At 41.4% G+C, this 23,363-nt stretch overlaps 1 protein-coding gene and 1 long non-coding RNA gene across 3 annotated transcripts in view; one reads left to right on the top strand and one right to left on the bottom strand.

Moving 5' to 3' along the window:
* LOC144684899 (uncharacterized) overlaps nt 1-23,363 on the top strand; it is a 41,518-nt gene that overhangs the window by 5,134 nt on the left and 13,021 nt on the right. Inside the window, exons 2-7 of one of the 2 annotated variants that reach the window (XM_078549301.1) lie at nt 1,084-1,446; nt 2,699-3,019; nt 11,666-11,782; nt 13,695-14,129; nt 17,982-18,359; nt 19,407-19,718. In XM_078549301.1, the coding sequence (XP_078405427.1) occupies nt 1,084-1,446; nt 2,699-3,019; nt 11,666-11,782; nt 13,695-14,129; nt 17,982-18,359; nt 19,407-19,718 (1,926 nt within the window). The remainder of the gene's footprint in view (nt 1-1,083; nt 1,447-2,698; nt 3,020-11,665; nt 11,783-13,694; nt 14,130-17,981; nt 18,360-19,406; nt 19,719-23,363) is intronic. The other variant, XM_078549302.1, reaches the window with a different exon arrangement.
* On the bottom strand, nt 13,752-15,140 carry LOC144684900 (uncharacterized). The gene is made up of 2 exons (XR_013577584.1): nt 14,983-15,140; nt 13,752-14,093 (listed from the first exon to the last, which is right to left on the bottom strand). It is a non-coding gene; the product is annotated as an uncharacterized LOC144684900 (long non-coding RNA).

The following is a 23,363-nucleotide window of genomic DNA, read 5'->3' on the forward strand; positions in this document are numbered from 1 at the left end:
AATGCCCCTTCCACAGACTCATGTAGAGGTACCTTTATCTCAATTGCATCTTCTTTACAGCTCCTGTTTCAGGTTGAAACAGACTCAAAATTGCAATATCTTATTTGACCCTGAGCTGAGCTTCTGACCCCATTTTGTTCCATGTCAAAGACTGCCTACTTCCACATTTATAATATTCCATGCCTCTACCTGGGCCTCATTTGTTATCAAAAGCCTCAACCACGGTTTTGTCAACTCCCAGACTCAACTATTCTAAAAGCACTCCTTCCCTGCTTTTCATTTTCCACCAGCTATAAACTTCAGCTCATTGAAAGATCTGCTACCCATCATCCGACTGCCACTAAATCCTGGTAACCAGTTAGCCTTGTGCTCACTGACCTAGTTTTGTTCTTGGCTCCCCAAAACCTCTAATTTAAAATTCTCAATCATTCAAATCCTTCATAGCCTCACCCCTCCTCAACTCTGTAACCCAAAACTCTTAGTTAACTCTGTGTCCCTCCAGTTTGGGCCTTGAGCAGCCCCAGCTCCCTTTGCCCCACCATTGGCAGCTGAATCTTCAGTTCTTTTGGCCCATGCCTCTAGAAATTTCCTTCCTGCACTAAAAAACCCCTTCAGCTTTCTGTCCTCCTTTTAAATATCTCATTAAAACCTACTTCTTTTGACCAAGCTTTTGGTCAAACCATCAAATATCTCCTCTTATGTTTTGTCGTTAAATTTTGACTGCGCTTTTGTGAAGCACTTGGGATGTTATCCTGTTTTGAAGGTGTTACATAAATGCAAGATGATGTTAGAATGGCTGAAGTGACAGGAAGAACTTCACTCGTGAGTGTTATGTGCAAGACTAAATAGTAAAGGTCCATATCATTCCCATAGCATCTTTGTCAAAATGTTAGGAAACCTCCCAATGGAGTTGTTTAGTAAGTCAAAGGATACACTGTTCTATGATGATATGCGTGTTTACGCGATGAAAGGAATAACTTCAGAGCCACTGATTTATAACAATTGAATAAGTCATCATTTTGATTTTTGTCCCACTGTTAGATTAATTTTATATACTGATAACTTTGGTCTCAATTATTGCAGAGCAAGGTGACCTAATTGTGTCAATGAATTCAAGAACTGTGAAAGCCCATGTAAATGAAGATGTTCATCTTGAATGCCGAGTGTCTGGTCACATGAGAGAAATTGACCTGAAAAATGTGGGGGTCCAGTGGTTCATCCAAAAATTAGGCGCTCCAGATACACTCAGACGAGAGGTGTATCAATTCACTAGTGGAAAACATACACCGTACAGAAAAGGAGCAACAATTCTTGATGACGACTTAAAGAAGGGAATCGCTTCCCTTTTTCTTCCAAATGTGCAATTTGCTGAAGAAGGAGATTACACTTGTGTTGTTTTTATAACCCCAGATAATGGAAGTGGAAAATCATCAATGACTGTTTCAGGTAAGAGTCTCTCACACTTTCCTTTTTTGATCATACAATCTGTTGAATAGCTACTGCATTAATTTTAAAACAGGTCAGGCAAAGATGTTCATGATCCCACACACAGGTCACAAAATCCAGGACCTTTGGAATTGAGACCATGCCGGATTTTCAGGTTTTCCTGGATTTTGGACCTGGAATCAGACAGGACATACAAAAAAAGAATTAGGAGCATGAGTAGACCACATGGCCCTTCAGGCCTGCTCCGCCACTCAGTAATAGCATGGTTGATCTGATTGTAACCTCAACTCCACGTTCTCAACTACACCTGCTACTCTTTCACCCCCTTGCTTATCAAGAATCTATTATCTCTGCCTTAAAAATATTCAAAGACTCTGCTGGAAGAGAGTTCTCTGAGGAAGAGAGTTCCAAAGACTCACTACCCTCTGAGAGAAAATGGGCGACCCCTTATTTTTACACAATGGCCCCTAGTGCCATACTCTTCCACAAGAGGAAATGTCCTCTCCACATCCACCCTGTCAAGACCCCTCAGGATCTTATATGTTTTAATCAAGTTGCCTCTTACTCTTCTAAACCCATCTGGTTCACTAGTGTACTTTAGGGAAGGAATCTGCAGTCCTTACCTGGTCTGGCCTACATGCGACTCCAGACCTAGAGCAATGTGGTTGACTCTTAAATGCACCCTGAACAAGGGCAATTATGGATGGGAAATAAATGCTGGCCTAGCCAGAGACGCCCACATCCCATGAACGAATTAAAAAAAATGATGCAGGAGGGGAAGGGGTACATATGGCTCTTTGAAGGATTTTGAGAGAATATTGCTTGAGTTGAGGTCAGAGTATGAAGTAATTGTGTTTTCATTCATGCCTGGGAAATAAAATGTTTTCTTACTGCAGGATAAAAAAAATGTTATCCTCACACATCACAGTAACATGTAAATAAACAAAAGAGCGAGCTGATTAATTGACAGCGACAGTCAGTGAACTGTATTAATTTTCTTTGCATTAAACTAGAAAATTGCAACAACATCAAGTGCCTGTTTTCTGAGGGTAGAGACACCTGATTATCCTATGTTCCACCAATGTACTGCTTTTCCCTACACATTGTATGCTTTTCTCTCCAGTTGTGAGGAAAGAATATTTTCAGCTCTATACATTTCAATGTGTGCCATCATTACATGTCCACATGATGTGAAAGGGTGAAAAAAATGCCTTCCTTAAATATTAAACATCTGTTACGTTGATCTTCACAGCCTCACCAAAGGTGAGCTTATCCTCGGCCACAATCACAATTGAGAATGGTACGGAGAAATCAGTGAAGTGTGACAGTGTTGGCTTTTATCCTGTCTCAATTGAGATGAATTGGAGACAGAAAACAAAAGATGGGGAACAAATAATTTCAAAACACATCTGCACAGGATCCCCAGTTAAAAACGATGATGGAACCTACAGTGTTTCTAGCCGTTTGAGGTTGCGCCCAACTCTGCAAGATAATGGCAATACTTATATATGCTATGTGAAACACCGATCACTTATTGAAGCTTTACAATTGACAACCCAACTGACTGTCAAAGGTAAGTTTATGTTTTTATGTACTTGCACATGAAGTGTGGTTTGTGTTAGAAACTGCAAATGGAAAATGAACACTGAAATTTTATTTTGAGATCATCAAAATGTGCATTGAAGTTTAATGTGCTCACCTGAAATTCTGCGGTTTGGGTTTAATAGTTCTAATGAAATTGGAATGTAGTAAGTATCTATCTTAATTTCAAGCTGAGTTTTTTTATTCTTATAACTTAAACTGAAAATTCAGTGCCTCTGATTGGCAATTGTGGTAGGAACCCAAAACAATCTGAAATTTATATGGACTAAATGACCCCTGTTGAAAGTTTCTGATTTTGGAGTTTTATGGTTGTATCAAGTTTGACTTGATCTCCATAGTTAAATAGCCTTCCAAAACTGAGTGTCAATTTTAGCATATCAATGATTGCTTGAGTGAGGTGTTAGATGATGACTATAGCCCATGGAACTTTCTGGAAGAAACTTGGTGAGGGAAAAATCAACACAAGTGTGCAGAGCATTTCAGTAATTCTGATTATATAATATCATGGTCAGAATTTGTGTGTCTTATTGTTGTCTGTGATTAAAGTGTCTTTTATGTGTGAGGTGTGTGTATTTAGTTACCCTCAGAATGATTTGTCTTTATTTAAATAATTTCTAGCAGCAAGCTTTTGCGATTTTAAAAACAAAGATTATTTATTATCACACTCTTGTCCTGTGGTTTTAACACGATATCTCGCACGCAATAGATAAGGATGAGTAGAAAAGCAATACAGTTACAAGTTGTAATGTAATTTCAGCCTCTTTTGTAGCAGACCTGTTGTTCCTTAACTGAATGCTGTAGTGGAGTTCTGGTAAAAGCAGAGGATTCTCAATAACCTCTGAGGTTCTTGTAGTTGAATTGCCAGGAGGTCAGTTCTCAGGTGAACTTGAAGGTGGAACAAGCTGGGGGAAGATTTCTTTCCTCTCTTTCCAGGTATAGCGGTTTTAGCTTGACTGAATTGTCTTGTGGCTGGTTTGATAGCTTTTCCCCCAAGAATATAATTTATTCATAAAATTTGTAATAGTGTAATACAAAACATTTCAACTTGGAAATTACAGAAAGTGCAAAAAAATTCATCTTGTCTCCATACAGCATGTTCTACTCTTGGGTGCCTCAATAGAGTTGTAAAACACTTGATATTTACAATATACATTCTGTGTCAAAAATACAACCATAGGGCAAAGGGCAGAATTTCCCAGCTGACGTGCGTGTGGCGTACCCCGCACGTCAGCGTGTAAAATGTTGCGTGAGCGTGCTGATGTCAGCACGTGGCATCGCGATATTTCGGTGGGCGGGCGCGCTCAGTTCGCCCGCCATTAATTGAAGGGCTTGTTAAGCCCCTTAACTTGCCAATTGTGTACGTTTTTGAGGGGCCCGTGCGAACTTCAGGTCGGCGCACGGGCCCAACGGGAAGGCGGATAGGAGATTATTTAAGAAAACTTTTGTAATATCGGGATATGTGGACTCAGGGGTTGTTCATGTTTTACGTGAAGTTATAATTGATGAAAGTGTTTAAAACTTGCCTGTGTGATTGTTAGTAATTCTCATCGATGTCCAAGAGGTTTTTGTGTAATTTGAAACCAGTCTGCAGTCAATAATCTTTTTTGGCCTTGCAGCTTTCCGGAGGCCTCCATTTAGCCTGGGGCTATGGGTTCTGACCTCTCCAGTGGAGGCTGCTCCCCTGAGGAGGAAGGGAGGGATAGAATAAAGAGGAGGCCAGGACTGAACAATCAGCCTCCAGGGGAGCCACCTTTGGGTGACCAGGCGCAGGCACAAGGGGCGCAGGGCCAAGAGGTTGTCCAAGGTGGAAGGGGCCGCAGACAACACCACTATCCTGCTGCCAGGGTATACAGGCGGCGAAGCAGCTACCTCAATATGACTGAGGTGCAGTGCCGAAGGAGGCTCTGACTGTCAAGGGAGACGGTCAACTATATCTGTCAGATGATTGGCCCTGAGATCTCCCCTAACTGTGTGGGAGGACACCCCATGCCAGCAGCTCTGAAGCTCACAGTTGCCCTCCACTTCTATGCCTCTGGCTCCTTCCAGGGCTCGGTGGGTGATCTTTGCGCTGTCTCCCAATCAGCTGTCCACACTTGTGTCAGCACTCTGTTCAGATGGGTATCCACCTTCATCCACTTCCGCTGCGACCAGGCAAGTCAGGCACAGCGAACCAGAGGCTTCGCGGCCATTGCTGGCTTCCCCCGTGTCCAGGGTGCAATAGACTGCACACATGTGGCCATCAAGGTGCCAGCAGGTGAACCCGGTGCCTTTGTCAACAGGAAGGGCTTCCACTCCATGATCGTGCAGATAGTGTGTGATCACAGGATGCAGATTCTACAAGTCTGTGCAAGGTTCCCAGGCAGCTCCCACCATGCCTACATCCTCAGACACTCCAGGTGCCGGGGCTCTTCAGTGCTCCGGCTCGGCTGGATGGTTGGCTGCTGGGTGACAAGGACTGTCCCCTGCGAAGGTGGCTCATGACGCCAGGACGCCGTCCAAGAACAGAAGCTGAGCAGCAGTACAATAGGAGCCAGGGCACCACAAGGGCTGCGGTGGAGAGAGCCATCGGCCTTCTCAAGATGTACTTCTGTTGCCTGGACCGCTCAGGGGGCGCACTCCAGTACCCCCCAGATCGCGTCTCTCTGATCGCGGTAGTCTGCTGCGCCCTGCACAATCTTGCGCTGGAAAGGGGGGATGCAGTTGACCATGAAGACCTTGACGCCCTGGATGAGGCTGCACATGATGAATCCAGCAGTGCCTCAGAGGATGAGGAAGCACAGGGCGATGATGAAGGGCACAGTGACGACCCGCGTTTACACCAAGGAGGCAGGGACACCCGGGACAATTTAATCCAAAGAACCTTCAGCTAGCTCCACACACATGGATCAGCAGGAACAGCATTGCCTGGAACTTCCACACATGGCACTTAGATGCTACATCTTCCATCTTATAAGCTGCAAATAAGGCTTTAGTACAGAAACATCAATGTCCACTCAAGCACTCATGATAATTATGTGAAAAAGAAAAAAGCATCACAATGAAAAGACCCTCAGCCATGGTAACAAAGGTGGACTTTATTGTGTCCAAAATTAAAGCGCACATGATTATTTCAGAATGACAGAAAAATGGGTCCCTATTCTAAGGCCAACACAAAATCACCAATGACATACCCAGGGAGTGCCTAAGGTGCCTTATGCTTACGTTTCCGGGTGCTACGTTTACGTGCCGCCCCATCGCTCGGAGTGGCTTGTGAGACTCTGCTGTCCTGTTGGCCTAGATGACCTTGGGCAGGCGTCCTCTGGCCCGTGGAGTCTGTGATGGCCCCGCCTGGGAAGGAGTGGCCAGTTCCTGAACTGGCACCTCCCCAGTTGTCGCAGCCTCAACGGAAGAAACGTTGACTGGCAGAGGAGCGGAGGAGCTGCTGCCCTCATCCGGAGCACCCTGAGAGGAGCTCGCAGCGACGACAGGCAGCTGCTGCACCAACGTGAGGTCCAAATCTACCTCCCTGCTCACCGCAGATGCATGGGCCCCGAGTGCTGACGCTTGGTGTCCACAACATCTCCCACAATGAGAAAGACCACCTGTGAGGTCTTGCAGGTCAGAGCGTAACCCACTCATATTTTGATCCATTTGGTGGAAGCCCCTCTCTATGAGAGTTACCAACCTCTCATTGAAGGAATCCTGATGCTCTGCCCTGAGGGTGGATTCTTCGCGCGCACTCTGCCTAGATTCCTCCGTCGCAGAGAGCAACTGAACCACTCCCTCGTGCAACCCTGCCAGATGCAAACGCACTTCCCGCTGCCTTTCCTGCAGCTGCTGCAATGGGGACAACTCCAGAGTCACATCATCAGTGCCGGACTCAGCATGTGCCTCATCCCCTGCAGCACTCCGGCTGCTGGAGCCATCAGCACTCTCTGTCCCTACCATCTCCTCCAGCGATCGTGATGTGCCCTCTCCACTGTGACCCGGGACACTAGCCGATGGTAAAGTCCCCACCGAGGTGTGTGTGTCTGCGCTGGTGCCTGGTTGGCTGAAATGATGTGCCGCAGAGTTGCACATGTTGCCCCTCAGGTGTGGCGGGGGGGCTGCGGTGCGGACGTGTGGGTCACTCTGGTGGTGATGCTGAAATTAACAAGGACAGTGCATCAGTTAGTGTTCATTCAGTTCAACCTTTCATCCCGTTCCCCCCCAGACCCATAAGTCGCTCACCCTTAAAGACCCTAAGGAGAAGAACATCGGTGAGGTGGAAATGAGTCAAGACAGGCCCCCCAACCATTAAACGCACATGCAGACAGGCTGGTCAGATGGCCTCAGGAATGCCACATGACTTGTTATAAACCATAGGAGTGGGGAGAGTGCGGGGGTATCTGATGTGGATGCATTGTTGCTTGGATAGTTGCGGGGCTGGGAAAACATCTCAAACAGTTGTGACCTTTTCCGCCGAACACAGGAGATTGAGAGGTCACATTATTGCCCTTCATTCTGTAAGGAGGGGCATAGACCGGGTGGCCAGAAGGCAACATTTCCTCTTGGCGCAGGAATGAGTAATGTGGTGGCATTCATCTAAGTTGAGTGCCATGAGGTTCACAGCTGAGGTGCTGAGGACCTTTTGGACAAAGTAATGGCTGAAAGGGTGCAGGAGGTCCCAAGCCCCCTAGAATGGAATAAGCCTTTGGCTGTGCAGCAGCGATCCAATGGCATGTTAGACCATGGTGATACCGGTCACAAATGGGATAAGATGACTTTGGAAGGTGGTGGAGACGCGCATCCTCAAGGGGACGAGGGTCCCTCCTGTCTGACCCAAATGTCAGAATGTCTCAGTCTGTGAATGAGCATTGTTGCAGCATTAACGATTGCAGCAACCATCAGTGGTTTGGATGGTGGGCACACAGAGTGGATGGGGCTTTGGACCTCAAACGCTTGCCCGCTGGACCCCAGCCTCGCCGCCCCCAGCCGCCCTGGCCTCCTGCCTCCTGCCCAGCTCCTCGAAGGGTGTGAGGCGCTGGAGGAGGGCGCGCTCACCACCAGTCCTCAGGCACTCCGGGGCATTGTGGTTACTTTTTGCCTGCATAACAGAGAAGAGGATTTATTGGGGCAGCTCGCTCAAGTACTCTGCACGTGCATGCCACACCCCAACCACAGTGGGCCATCTGAGGCCTCCAGCGGCTCCTGTCCACACTACTGGTGATGAGTCCCCAGAAGATAGTATGGCTGGTCCCAACCCCCTCCCCCAACGGTCCCCTTGGACACATTCGGCGTCCATCACTTTGAATAGCACACGGGTCCTAGTGCCCATGGCAAAGAGGAGCAAATAGGTGTGGCGCCAATGCCAGCAGATGGGACTTGCCCAAAAGACCTTGAGGCACCCCTTGGACCATGTCATTATCATTAATATGACGTGTTGGAGTTCTGAGTATGTGTCTACCGGCCTCCCCTGCAGCTTTCCCCCAAACTACTCATATGCCATAGAAACCAACATATGATGCGGGGAAAGCCCTTCTTCTCCTCAACCACTAAGCCTGATGTAAGCATTGTCAGTACCCATTTGCCCACCCAGCGTGCGCCAGATGCCCTATGTAGTAATGACAGCCATACATGGTGGGGTGGGGGGGGTGGTCAAAGGCTAAGGTTGCCTTCTGGGTCAAATGGCCAAGACAGACATGGTACTCAGCCGTCCGGAGCGCAGCAAATCATTGAATCGTTTTCTGCACTGTGTGCCAGTGCGTCTGACGTCATCATGGGCACTTACAACCTCACCCACCTCCTCCCACGCCTGTGTGGTGACATGGGGGTGCTCCTCCTCTCATCCTCCGGATACAGAATCTGACACCAGTTTCCCACCTCTTGCAGGAGCAAGGCATACGTCCGAGAATCTGGGTGCACAGTGGCCCCCTGCTGGCCTCTCCTGCAGCCTGCCCCCCTCCTCCTCCACCTCCTCCTCTGCCCTCCATGCAACATTTCTACCTCTGAATGGCCATGGTGCATTGCTTCAAGCAGGCTGCCTGGCCACTCTTTAAACAGGCTGCCCGCCTCTGCGACTATTTTCCCGTTCTCCACGGGAGTTGAGGCCCGCCCACGGAAAATGGTGGCGCGGCCCGTTTCGCCAGCGGCAATTGGCAGCCCGCCCGCCGCTGAGTCAGTCGGGCCCGCCCGACCGAACGTAAAATTCTGGCCAAAATGTTAAAAATTGAAAATTAAAAGTGTAATAGAATTCAACTTTTCTCCATACAGCATGTTCCACTTTGAGGCCCCTCAATACCCTTTCAATACTCCTGGTGTTCATAATGTACATTCTTCGTCAGGCATACAGCCCCAGGGGTTTTACACAGTTTCCAGCCCCTCATTGTACTATGGCTGAAAGGCCTTAGAAGCAGTCTTTCCCCATTGTGCCTCTGCCTCTGCTGCAGCTGCCCCAAGCTTTAGTGTGTCCTTTAGCACATAGTCCTGGGCCTTAGAATGTCCCAGTCTGCAACACTCAGTTGAGGACAACTCTTTGCACTGGAAGACAGTAAATTTCAGGCAGACGAATGAGTATCTTTCACCAAGTTGATGGCCCTCCAGCCATAGTTGATATTTATATTGGTGTGCGTTCCTGGGAACAGACTATAGAGCACAGAATCCTGCACCACAGATCTGCTCAGGATAAACCTCAACACAAACCGCTGCATCACTCTCTGGACATTGTTTGCAAAGGCACACTCCAGAGGGAAGTAGACAATGATCTCTTTCCCCACCAAAACCATCTCCAGGTGGTCTTTTCAGATGGACTTTCTCATGGTGGTTGTCATCAGAATAGCTTCTGCTGTTACTTTTAAACAGCTACTTAAGTCACTGCCTCTAGCCACACTTAATCTAACCTGAATTTCATCCTTGGAGGTAAATTTGGTGTTTATCATCAAGCCTCACCATTGCTTGCTGGACCGGCTTGCTAAATTTGTGTTCCTTATATGAGTATACCCAAGCCCCTCTGCACATCAACATTTACAAATTTCACACCTTTTATAAAATATTCTGCTTTTCTATTCTTACAACCAAGTGAATAACTACACACTACCTCACGTTATATTCCACCTTGCCACTTTGTTGCCCATGCACTTAACCTATCTATAACTCTTTGCAACCTCTTTGTGACCTCTTCACAGCTTACATTCCCACCTAATTTTATATCATCAGCAAACCTAGATTCATAACTCCCTGTATCTCCGTCATGGTCACTAATATAAATTGCAAATAGCTGAGGCCCCAGCACTGATCCTTGTGGCATTTATCCCTACCCTTCACTTCCTGTCCATTAGCCAATCTCTATTCATGCTAATATATTACTCCGTGAGCATTTATCTTGTCTATTAAGCTTTTATGTGGCACCTTATCAAATGTCTTTTTGAAATCCAAGTAAGCTATATCTACTGGTTCCTCTTTATCTACCCTATTGCATCCTCAAAAAACTCTAATAAATTTGTCAAACACAATTATAAATCCATGTTGACTTTGTCTGATCATACTGTGATTTTCTAATGCATTGCTAAGACTCCCTTCATAGATTCCAGCACCTTCCCGGCAACTGATGTCAGGCTAACTGGCCAGTTTTCTCCCTTTTTTCTCCCACCATCCTTTCTTGAATATGAGTGTTGCATTTGCTGACTTTGAATCTGCCAAGATTGTTCCATAATCTAGAGAACTTCAGAAAACCATAACCAGCTATCTCTGAAGCTTTCTTTTTTGGAACTCTGAGATATAGGCCAACAGGTGCTGGGGATTTGTTGGATTTTAGTCCCTGAAGTTTCTCCAATACTTTTTCTTTACTGATGTCAGTTACCATAATTTCTTCACTCTTTGAAGAAACAATTCAAACTGTTCAACAAAAACACATTCCATTGAAAAACAAAAACTCAGGAAGAAAGATCCATCCGTGGCTTACTAAGGAGGTAAAGGATATTACACTTTTTAAATGCTATTCATTTGTCATCTTGTTTATTTAATGTTTTAATCCAGTTCAGTGATCTTTTGAACTTAATGATTCCTTACTGGGTTTGGCAGTTGTTTAAAAAAATGTTTTCCCCATCGCATCTAATTGTACTAACACTCCTGTCTACCTCTTTCTTCTGTTTTGATAATGATTCAGCACCCAAAAAATTAACTTCTCTGTTCTCTCTCCACAGATACCACTTGACCAGCAGAATGTTTGCAGTATTTTCTGTTTCCGTTTCAGATTTCTAGTATCTGGAATTTTTAATTTGTTTTTTTTAATTGATGTGACATACTGTTCCTGTCTAGTGCAGTGTAGAATGAGTTAAGAAAGCTACATCATAGTAATGTTTTCATTTCTTAGAAGTATTGTGAAGATTTAGAAAAACTACAAATTCTGGAGCTCAAAGTAAAATCAAGAAATTCTGAAAAGATGCAAAGACTGATCAACATTTGAGGGATATAGGTTAATATTAATCACAACTCTGAGGAGTCTTTAACATGAAATGTTAAACTTTCCCTATCAACTTGCTGTCCATTTGTATTTTATTTTGCTTTTAAGATAAACCATTGTCTTGGAATAAGTCTCAATTTACAGATATTGCTCCATTTTGCTATTCACAATTGAAATACATGTTTATTTTATCTACAGAGCCAGAAGTTGTTATACCAGCGGGGATAATAACTGCAAGTGTAATTGTTAGCATATTGGTGTGTACAGCGATCATTGGCATTGGATTTTTAATGTACTTGAAGTATTTCAGAAAAGGTAAAATATTCTTCAAATCACTTTAGAAAAACAAGAGGGATTATTCTTGATCTGTACGGAGATGGCTCATCTCTGTTGGAGTTTTTGTTTCAAGTGCTTTTCTTGGAACTGGGCAACTATTGATTTTATCAGAGGTCAATCTAAAATTATGCAACAAGCAACGTGAGTGATATCACTGCAGTATATAGGCAAGGAGCCCCAACATAGCAGGTCTTTCAAATAAGAAACTTTAGATTTTTGGGAATAAACTTAGTTTTATCAATATTATTTGCAAATAGTCAATCAAAAGTACTGTAAAGAAAGTATTAACCCAGGCTTTTTTCCTTAAGTTACGAAACTCCACATTTTAAAAAATAACTATTTTACTCTGCATGTGACTAAATACTATTTTGCAATTGTTTACTTCTGAACAGCTCAGTTTAAAGTTACAATGTCCATCAAAAGAGGGTAATATAAATATTCATAAGATATCATGGACTTCTGTTCTCTGGCTTCAACATTTGACTCAAAATGAAATAACAGCTCTGAAATGAGGAACAGAAAATGTAGGAACTAAATGCAAGGAGCTTGAAAACTACTGCTTCTCTCTGTTTGCCCTCCTGCCACACCACAATCATGTTTGTGAGCGCTCAGGCTCTCACCCCTTTGTGTGTTCCCACCTCTGTCTCACACTCAGCTAAATATATTTTCTGAGTTTATAAACACAATACATTGTTCTGTTACCACACTAATGCTAATCATTCATAAACATTGTGTTTTAAAAAAAAATCAATATATTTATTATGCTTTTGAAATGTATCCCATTTGATTTCTTGCCAAAGAATACTTCTAGGTGTAAGTGCTAGCAGCTGATGAAAATGGTACAGCTAATTGGTACGAATGTACCCAGACAAATTCGGTACCCTACATGTGGCCCTAGTGCAAAAAATAAATTCAACTGAAAGTCACAGATTCAAGCAAATGCGTCAATTCTAAGTCAAGGCTTTGGGCCAGGCTGAAGTCTTCAGTAAAAACCTTAATGAATGCATTAGAAGACATCAATGAATTTAATCATGTTGATATATGTAATTACAAGTATTTTTACATCTTATTTTGATATTATTTCCCGCAGAAACTAATAGTTATAATGTTGGATGCAAAACTATTTTACAAAGTATTTTGAGTTATTTATGGGAACTTGTGTTCCAAGACTTCACAGAATGACTTGGTTACATCAGCAAAACCATTGTAAATCTGGGCAGAACAATTTATAAAAAGGGTAATAAGAGAGTGATAGCAGGACGTCAAGTGTCCTGGGGCATATTTGGAGATGTAAGATTGTTTTTAAGATACCAGTATATTTTAAATCTCCTATGATGTTGCTCATAGTGAGATACATGATGTGTCTCTATTTTGTCCTCTCTCCCCCTTCTTGTGACGCTCATTGTGGTGGTTGCCTAATTTTTATGTCCACTGATCTTTCTCCCCAGATCTCTATGCCTATTTGATTTCCCTCTGGGTCTAGCTTTTCCTTGGATGATTTTCTCACTATTTTGTGGAACACTGGCTTCCTTCATGCATTACTGATCTCTGCTGTTCTGTTTAGTTACTGACTTCTGTCCTTGTGTCCTGATGTTTCTGTACTTTTGCCTTAGTTTCATACTTGGTTTGTGATTTGTCTATTTGTGCCTTTCTACCTCTCATACCTTTATTTTAACTTAGGGATCCTAATGATCATTTTGGTCAAGGCAAATTTGTTTCAATAAGAAACAGGTTATTTTATTTCATTTTTAGTTAGAGATTACCTCTACTGTTGTATTAATATTTGTTATTCCAGTAATAATGTCCAGCACAGGATGAATTCATGCTGATATTTTTGAAATGACAGACTCTGTGGTAAAGAATGGATTAACTGCCAAATGTTCTTTTTTAGTTCCTCCAAAAGTTTCTGCCATCAGCAAACCTCCACGGATTATACATTTGCAAGAAGCTCTTCTGAATTGTCAGATTTCTGGGTATAGGCCTGAGAATATTTCTGTTCACTGGTTGCTACAAAGAAAATGGGAAAAGAAACCAAATACCATTCATCAGTGGAAATATATACTGAGGGACTTGCAGGAACCTGTAATAGATGTCCATCAGGAGCTTATTTCAGAATGTGAATCTCAATTTAGGGAACAAGATGAATCCTTCAAATTTGAGACGCCAGCTGTTGAACACAACAATGATGGTAGCTCCAGTGTGAATTGCAAAGTTATGTTCTGGCCTGATATTCATAAAGATGATGAAGCTATCCTCCAGGTTCAAGTCCAACATAGTACCCTTGAAAAGCCTATAATTAAGAATGTCAAGCTGAAAGTTGAAGGAAGTAAGTGTAAATTACAAGTGATGCTAAGTGAACAGAACCAAAGAAATCTTGTTTATAAAGCGATATACATGTACATTTATTTTGACACAATGAAACTATCTTGTTGTAGAATGGTTTCCAGAATATTATGGGTAAAATAATCCACCATTACATGTAGTGGAAAACTTGTCACTGGCATGTCAAGTTCCTAATCGCTCTGTCCAGTTATGTATTTTATCCAACTCATTCTGTACATTTTATGTTGCCTCCTTTAATTCCACTGCCCTTGTATTTGGAAATAACCTTACATAAAGAGCAATAGATGCAGCAGGATCGCAACATTTGGAGAGCAGATACTATATTACTCACTGGTCTGTAATTCATTAACCTTGTACATTTAGACTGGGGGTTGGCAACTTGTTTTAAAAAAAATACAAACTATTGGGAACCTCAACAAAACAAAAATAAACAATGATTAAAGGCATAAGCATACCTTAAGAAGAAAGCAGTTGTTTATTGGGAACCTAAGGAATATTATGCACATATTTGATGTTGTAAAAGGTCGTTTGCCTTAATCTCTCTCTGGCGTTTATAAGAGTGACTGCAGTTACAAGTAAATTTCGGGTAATTTCCTCTCCCATCTCCTGATTCCCCAAAGCCTGTCCACCATCTACAAGGTACAAGTCAGGAGTGTGATGGAATGCTCTCCACTTGCTTGGATAAGTGCAGCTCCAACAACTCAAGAAGCCCGACCCCATCCAGGACCAAGCCGCCCGCTTGATTGGCACCCCATCCACAAACATTCACTCCCTCCACCACCGATGCACAGTGGCAGCAGTGTGTACCATCTACAAGATGCATTGCAAGGACTCACCAAGCCTCTTTAGACAGCGCCTTCCATGACCGCTATCATCTTGGAGGACAAGGGCAGCAAATGCATGGGAAGACCACCACCTGGAAGTTCCCCTGCAAGCCACACACCATCTTGAGTTGGAAACATATCACTGTTCCTTCACTGTCACTGAGTCAGAATCCTGGAACTCCTTCCCTAACACCACATGGACTGCAGCGGTTCAAGAAGACATCTCATCACCACCTTCGCAAGGGCCGTTAGGGATGGGCAAGAAATGCTGGCTGAGCCAGTGAAGCCCACACCCCGTGAATGAATTAAAAAAAAAACGACCCTGTATATAGATTGGGGAAAAAATCCAGTTCCTACATCGTCTGAATAGATAAAAACAGTTATTTTTGCTTTCAAAGTTGAATCTTGATGCTACACCAATCTTCAATTTGCCTTCAACTTTGAATTATATCCTGGAGAATCATAGTGGCATGTTTCTTTACATGTCGAATTGTGACAGTTCTTCCAGCCATTGATTTTAATGATAAAGGACAGATTTTAACTGCACATTTAACAGCAGATTTAATTTATCGCTTTCCCTATTCCAGAAACAATAATGGTTGCATCCATAAAACCTGTTGCTTGAGCCAAAAGCATTATTTATAACTGTGCTGTAGCTATACCACTCAAACAGCTTATTTAGAGCACAATGATGGTTTTTGTTCAACTTATCATTTGAAACCATAAAGTGCAGCCTAATTAACTTTTTATCCCCACATTAAAAAAAGCGAGACAAATTCCCAGAGTGGTATTTCTCCTAATATCACTTCTATATAATTTAATAAATTCCAGCATTAAATAATTGTGAATGCTAAATTCTTTAACATCTGTGAATTGAATTATGAGATAAACTGTCAACAACTAGGAGACTGTAATGTTAAGGGTGGTTTGAACATTATATTATTTTTAAGATGACAATTAGCATATATTGTTTAGAATAATTTCTAAAGATGCCACTTTGAAACCCGATGGTACAGAAACTAAATTTTTGATGAAGCAACTGAATAGGTCAATAGGAAAATTATGTTGCTCTCGAGCTCTTTGATTTGTCATTTTCTTGACTTAACTTGGGGAAAAAAAACCTAAAAAAATTAATGCCATTAAACTGGAAAAGGTTGGGAGCTGAAAATGAAATGTTAATTAGCTGCACGTGGCTTCAAAGCCAGGTGCTGCCAATCCCTGATTTAGATAGATGAAGTACTTGTGCAGATTTTATGTTTTAGTGTCATTTAAGCCCAAGGTTATGTGGAAGAATATTTGAACAAGCATCAGACACAATTCTGTAGCCAGGTTTGCTCATTTTCCTTTGTGAATTGATGAGAACGAGAACAAGCTATAAGCGAAGGAGCTTTTGGTTGCATTTAGGACCGTTTTTGATTCCATGTTATTGGAATCTTTAGAGCAATTTTTAGAAGCCAATTTTTATTTACTGTTTATAATTTTTTAACAAACTGTCTCACATGCACTTTTTTTGAATGAACTGACAGAATAAAATAAATCATGACCAGGCAATCAGTAGGAACCATACCATAATATAGATATTGGCACACCATCTTGCAAATGGCCAAGAACATCTGTCCCTGTTTACTATAAATTACCCGGAATCAGTTCTTGGCCTATATCATCTACAAAAAGGGCATTTGCAGACACCTTACAACATACATATGGCAGCCCTAGTGGGAGGCAAGGTCACCAGTCCACCAGGCTACTTTTTTAATTCATTTACGGGATGAGAGCATTGCTGGCTAGGCCAGCGTTCATTGCCCATTCCTAATTGCCAATAAATGCTACTACACCTTCTCTTCATTCCTGTACCTAATGTGATGCTCACCAAAGCAAACAATTACGGTGATCAGCACTTTCATCTCCTTTCATACTTGATCACATGACACAGCTTCCCAATGTCACCACACTGCTTCACTTCGCAAAGTAGGGTGGAAGAGCAAAGACGCTGATGCTGACATGTGCCCAGACTGAAGGCTCATTTTATATGAAGCAAGTGGCTATGTTTGTGTTGTAATGGATTATTGAATTAAGCCCTTGTTCCACAAAGCTTTCAGTTATGTACTGCAACTTAAAATAAAAATACCTGGAAAAATTCAGCAGGTCTGACAGCATCTGCGGAGAGGAACACAGTTAACGTTTCGAGTCCGTATGACTCTACAACAGAGTAATGCAGGTCAACTGTTGAAGAGTCATACGGACTCGAAACGTTAACTGTGTTCCTCTCCGCAGATGCTGTCAGACCTGCTAAGTTTTTCCAGGTAGTTTTATTTTTTGTTTTGGATTTCCAGCATCCGCAGTTTTTTGCTTTTATCTTAGTGTACTGCAACTTGACTGCTTGCCCTGCAGAGGCATGAGAGACAGTGAAAGAAGTGTAGTGTTGAGAGAAGACTCAGCATGGGTGAGCAAGGCAACGTTTTGTGACTTGGAACTTTGGGCTGTTTAGCAGATATATGGTACTGTTGAAATGGCTTCACTTACAAGATTCTTTTAAGTTTAAGATCTTCACACACACTTGTTCTCGGATCTTGCAGATTAATTCTTGCTTGCCATTTTTTCCCCTCCCATGCTACATTTGTAAAGGTTAAAATGTTTAATTTTGTTTTCTCTTCTTTGGCCATTTCTTTTAAGTGGGTACATCCTTTTAAATTTGAGCCTTGAGAACTGCACATTTGCAATATTACATTTTCTGAATATGACTGAAGTAGCGCAGACCATGTTTTAAAATTATAATCCTGGCTGTCTTGTAGCACCTGGCAAGGCCAGCTGACCAGTTTGCCAACACAGTTTGAATCTTACAGCAGCAACATTAGCAGCTTTTTTTGGCCAGGATTTCAGAATTGCCCTTTATACTTGATAGGGTAGTAGGTTCTATAAACTCTCGGGTGTTTTTTTAAGTTGCTTATATTTTATAATTTCTGAGAACTTTTAAAACATAATTCTATTTTTTCCCTTTTTAAAAAAAAAAGTTGAACCGAGGATGACTGATATAGTGATACCTCCTTGTATTATTCATGAAGAAGTGCTGGCTGTGACCTGCCCAATTAATGGATTTAAACCCAGACCGCTGGCTATCACTTGGTCCAAAAAGAGGGACAATGTAACAAACGAAATTGTGAAACTGCACCCAGAACAAGCAGAGTTCATTGAAGGGAGTGAAACCGAGCAACCCAAATATGCCCACAGTACAACTGAGCTGGAATATGAAGATAGGACGCACAGTGTTGCCAGTGTTTTGCATTTTATACCAACCATTAATGAAGACCACGGAACAGTATATATTTGTGAAGTAATACATCCAGCCACAGCTTCAAAAATATGTAAAGAGGTTAATTTAAATATAAAAGGTATTGTCGACATTTCTCAATTTTATTTAAGATGCTTTTCTACAAATTTAGCTACAATATTTAACGTGTCTCAGCACAGAATCAATAATTGAAATGCATTTTTAGCGGTTAAAAGAATATTGGGTTGGATAAATGATTATCAATAAAAATGTTACCTAATATTGCTTGTGTTGCAATCCCAGGACTAATCGCCCGTTAAGATGTGACAAGATTTATAAGATCTAGGATAAGGTAGTAGGTGGAACAACTTAGAATAGTGGAACGTTCCACCTGGGGGTGAGAAAGACATTTGTTATAATGTGAAGTACTTCTCGTGGATTATCTTTCTGCAGTGAAAGTAATCAAGTGAAGAATTGAAAATTGTAACCAAGAGTTTCTGGTTATTAAATATAGTGGATTCTGTTTTGCATTAATTTTAATTTATTGAACATCTTTCTAAAATTTTGAACTCATCTGCTTTAACCTCAGTTTATGGTGAACTTAACTTTGATATCAGACTGGTTTTTGTGACTGGAGTTACTTTCTCTTGACTTATTCACACTTTCCTAGTCTGCCATTCCCCTGGAGAGAAGGTGCTTCATAGAGGTGTAATCAGAAAAAGCCAGAGAAGCAGGTATTGGGAGGGTAAGGAGAATCTTGAAAGAGCAGAATGATGTAGAGAGGTGCAGGCGTTTAGGGCGGGAACTTCAAAGCATGCAGACCAGCACTGTGAAGTTAGAATATCCCTTCCAGTGGGGTTACATTTCAGAAATGATCAGGGAGGTACAGCTAATGGGCTTATCCAGGGATAGAATGGATAGTAGCTTTTTAGTTTTTAACTTTGCTTCATTGCATTTTGTGGAAGGGTGGCAATACAGATGTATAATTAAAATCAAACATTTGTACCATAGTTTATGATGTTGCCGAGCTGAAGTCAGTTTCTGTTAGTAGTTATCTGTTTCCTTTTGATGATTCAATCTAAAATTAGTTCAAAAAATTGTTGCAGTTTGTTTCACTATTGTTCATTCCTATCAAAATTCTACAATTTCTTTTCTCATTTTTCTTCAGCTATCCCAAAATGTGATGATATAAAACTGTCACCAGAAATTCCAATTGTAGGTGAACCTGCATATGCATCTTGTAGAATATATTCCTTCTTTCCAAAAGATATTAGAGTTAGTTGGAAAAAGGATGGTATCTTACTGAAGGAAATGAATGCTGATTCTGAAGTGGTCTTCGGAGAGGATGGCCTTTGTAATTTCATAAGTCGTTTGAAATTTGTTCCTGTTAGGGAAGATTTTGGGAAAAAGTTAACTTGTGAATTCCAACATGAAAGTATCAGAGAGTGCAGAAAAACTGATTGTGCACTGATTCCTTTGGGTAAGTAAAATGTTTTATATTTGTTAACATATTATTTTAAAACATTCTAATGTTCGCTTTAGAACACAGTGCATAAATGGTGGCTTTTGTTAACTTTTTTGTTTTTAAAAAAAAGAACTATTTAGTGGAACAGGTAACATACTGGTTTCATGCACCCTATTTTAATCTCTGGGTTGTAGTTCAATAACGGCCAGATTGATGAAATGAAGATCTCTTTTCCTTGTTGCCTGTTGTCTTCTGTGAAATGAGATTGGGCAACTTCAGTTTCTAGTTGACATGAACACGAAATTACCCTTAACTTAAAATTATTCATTACAAAACTGGAAACCTATTCAGAAATGCCAGAATGAATATCGTAGAAAGTAGAAAAATTCATACTGATGCCGGCTGAGGCTCGAGTTACAATCCTGGACAGACTGAATGGGGTTTGCTCGGTAGCTGGCTGTACTAGACTTGATTTGGGAATACTTGATATTGTCACTGGAGATGAAGTTGGAAAAAATGATATCACCCTTTAATACTGACCATTTTCATCTTGAAGGCCACCATTCCAAAAGTAAAACTAGCATTACTAAAGGTTTTGAATTACAATATAGCATTAACAGCACGAAAACAGACCATTCAGCCCAATGTTGGTATTTATGCTCCAAACAAACCTCCTCCCATCCCCCTCCTTCTCCTAATTTCATTAACATATCCCTGTGTTCCTTTCTCCCTTTTGTGTTTATTTAGCTTCCCCTTGAATGTATCTATTACAGTCACTTCACCTATTCCTTGTAGTAGATTTTCATAATTTATCAGACAAGCTTTAAACTTTGTGTATCAAATTCAAGTTTTATTCCATCTGCATTCAATTCATAAAAATATTAGACAAAGGTCAAACGAAGTGGATCACCACTAGTTTGCTCCCTGATACTCTTTCCTGTTGGTTTCTTCCCGACTACTTCTTCCCTGCTGGTTTGTTCCCTGAAGCATTCTTTCTGCTGGTATCATCACTGTCTGAAGATGCTTAGCTGCAAGGCTAGTTTCTTTGCTGTGTATTTAACATGCAGTAGATTTTGCTGTATAAGGGATTTTTGACTGCAGTTTGTGGTAGGTGGTGTGCTCAAAAGGAAAAGCCTTCAGGTAAGACCGAGGACCTGTGAGCATAGCATCTCAGAGTAATGAATGGAGCCAGAACATAAGAAGTAGAAGCAGGTTTAGAGCATACAACTTCTCAAAGCTGCTCTGCCATTCAATAAGATCATGGCTGATTGGATCTTGGCCTCAACTCCACTTTCCTATCTGTTCCCCATAATCCATGACTCCCTTATAGGAATCTGTCTACTTTAGCCTTGAATATATTCAATGGATCAGTCTGCATGGTTCCCTCCAAAGATTCACAACTCTCTGAGAAAATATACTCCTCATCTCCATCTTAAATGGGTGACCTCTTATTCTGAAATATCCTCTTAGCATCTACCCTGACAAGACCCCCTCAGAATCTTACATGTTTCAATAAGATTACCACTCATTCTTTTATACTCCAATGAGTATAGGTCCAACCAGCTCAACCTTTCCTCTTAAGACAACCCCTTCATCCCAGGACTCAACTAGTGAACTGACTCCCAATGCAAATGCATCCCTCTTAAATAAGGAGACCAAAACAAGTTTGTCATACTCTAGATGTGGTTTCGCCAACAGCTGTAGCTATACTTCCCTACTTTTATGCTGTATTTCCTTTTCAATAAAGGCCAGCATTTCATTTGCTGCCTTAGTTACTTGTCGTAGCTGCATGCTATCTTTTTGTGCTTTGTGTTTGAGGACGCACAGATTCCTCTATACTGCAGCAGTCTGTAGTCTCTATCCATTTAAAAAATATCTTGCTTTTCTATTCTTTCTACCATGTTTCCTGCATTATATTCCATCTGCTAAATTTTTGCCCACTTAAGCCTATCTATATCCCTTTGCAGACTATTTGTGTTCTCCTAACTTGCTTTTCCACCTATTATTATATCGTCAGCAAATGTGGCTACAACACACTCAGTCCCTTCATCCAAGTCATTAATATAGATTGTAAATGCAGCACGAATCTCTGTGGCACTCCACTGGTTTCAATTTGTCAACCTGAAAATGATCTATATTTCTCAACTCTGCTTTCTGCTGGTTAGCCAATCCTCTATCCATGTTAATATATTAGCTCCAATACAATGAGCTTTGATTTTGTGTGGTAATCTTTTGTGTCGCCTTATCGAGTGCCTTTTGGAAATCCAATTGTACCACATCTACACATTCTCCTTTATCCACCCTGCTCCATACCCCCTCAAAGAAATCTAATAAATTTTTCAAACAAAATTCCCTTTTCATAAAACTATGTTGAATCTGCTTTTCTTAATTTTCTTAATCTCTTGTTACTACTTCCTTAATAATGGATTCCAACATGTTTTCAATGATAGATTTTAGACCAACTGGACAATCATTTCCTGCTTTTTGTCTCCCTCCTTTCTTGAATTAGAGGCTCTACATTTGAGGTTTTCCAATCCACTGGGTCCTTTCCAGAATCTAGGGAATTTTGGAATATTACAACCAATGCATCCACTATTTCTGTAGCTATATTTTTAAGACCCTAGGATGCAGGCCCAGGAGACTTGTCAGCCTTTGGTCCCCAGTACTTTTTCCACCAGTGACAGTTGTTTTAAGTTCCTCCTTTCCTTTTGCCTCCTATTTTTCTCCCATTGTTGGGATGCTTTTAGTGTCTTCTATCATGAAGACAGAAATAAAATATTTGTTCAAAGTCTGCTATTTCTTTGTTTCCCATTAATAATTCCCCATCAAATCCTCCAAGGGACCAACATTTGTTTTATCTATAGATGGTTCATCTTTCTGGAAGTCTGTCTTTCTCAGGAATATGTCTTTGTTGAGAATTATGAAATATCTCCTTAAATGCCTGCCACTACATATCTACCTTACCTTTTTAATCCATTTTTCCAGACCACTTCAGCCAACTCTGTCTTCATACCTTTGTAATTGCCTTTATTTAAGTCACTGGTTTCAGCCCCAAGTTTCTCATCCTCAGCATGATTGAATTTCATATTCAGTTTATAATCATTCTCTAGAGGATCCTTTATAATGAGATCATTAATTAACCCTGTCTTATTACACTTTACCAGATTTAAAATAGCCCATTCCTTGGTTTTACAGCATAGTTTTCTAAGAAACTGTCCTGAATAGACTCTATGAACCCCTGAAGGCTATCTTTACCAATTTGATTTGTCTAATCTATATGAACATTAAAGTTGCCCATGATTATTTTAGCACCTTTTCTCGCATTATGTCTTGATTTATACTCTTGACCTACAGTATAGCTAATGTTAGCCAGCATTTGGGGAGAGACAAAAATGCTTCTGAAGTAGAGGGGGTAAAGGAGAGCCTCTAAAATTAAGTGGGACGAGTAGTGCATTTGTGACCTGTAGTCTGCAGCTGAGTGGGTATGTAAAAAGAACCCCTCTTTTAGGCTATATATATGAGGGGAGGGAAGATAGTGTCTGTGAATTGGAGAGAATTGTGTCATCAATCAGATTTTACCTTTATTCATTAATGTCATGTAAGCAATGCGTATTTTTCTACAATAGATGTAATGAAGCTCCTCCAATTCTGGCTTCTCGT

Source organism: Cetorhinus maximus, chromosome 9 (assembly GCF_964194155.1).
Source record: "Cetorhinus maximus chromosome 9, sCetMax3.hap1.1, whole genome shotgun sequence".
In the NCBI taxonomy this organism is placed as follows: Eukaryota; Metazoa; Chordata; class Chondrichthyes; order Lamniformes; family Cetorhinidae; genus Cetorhinus; species Cetorhinus maximus.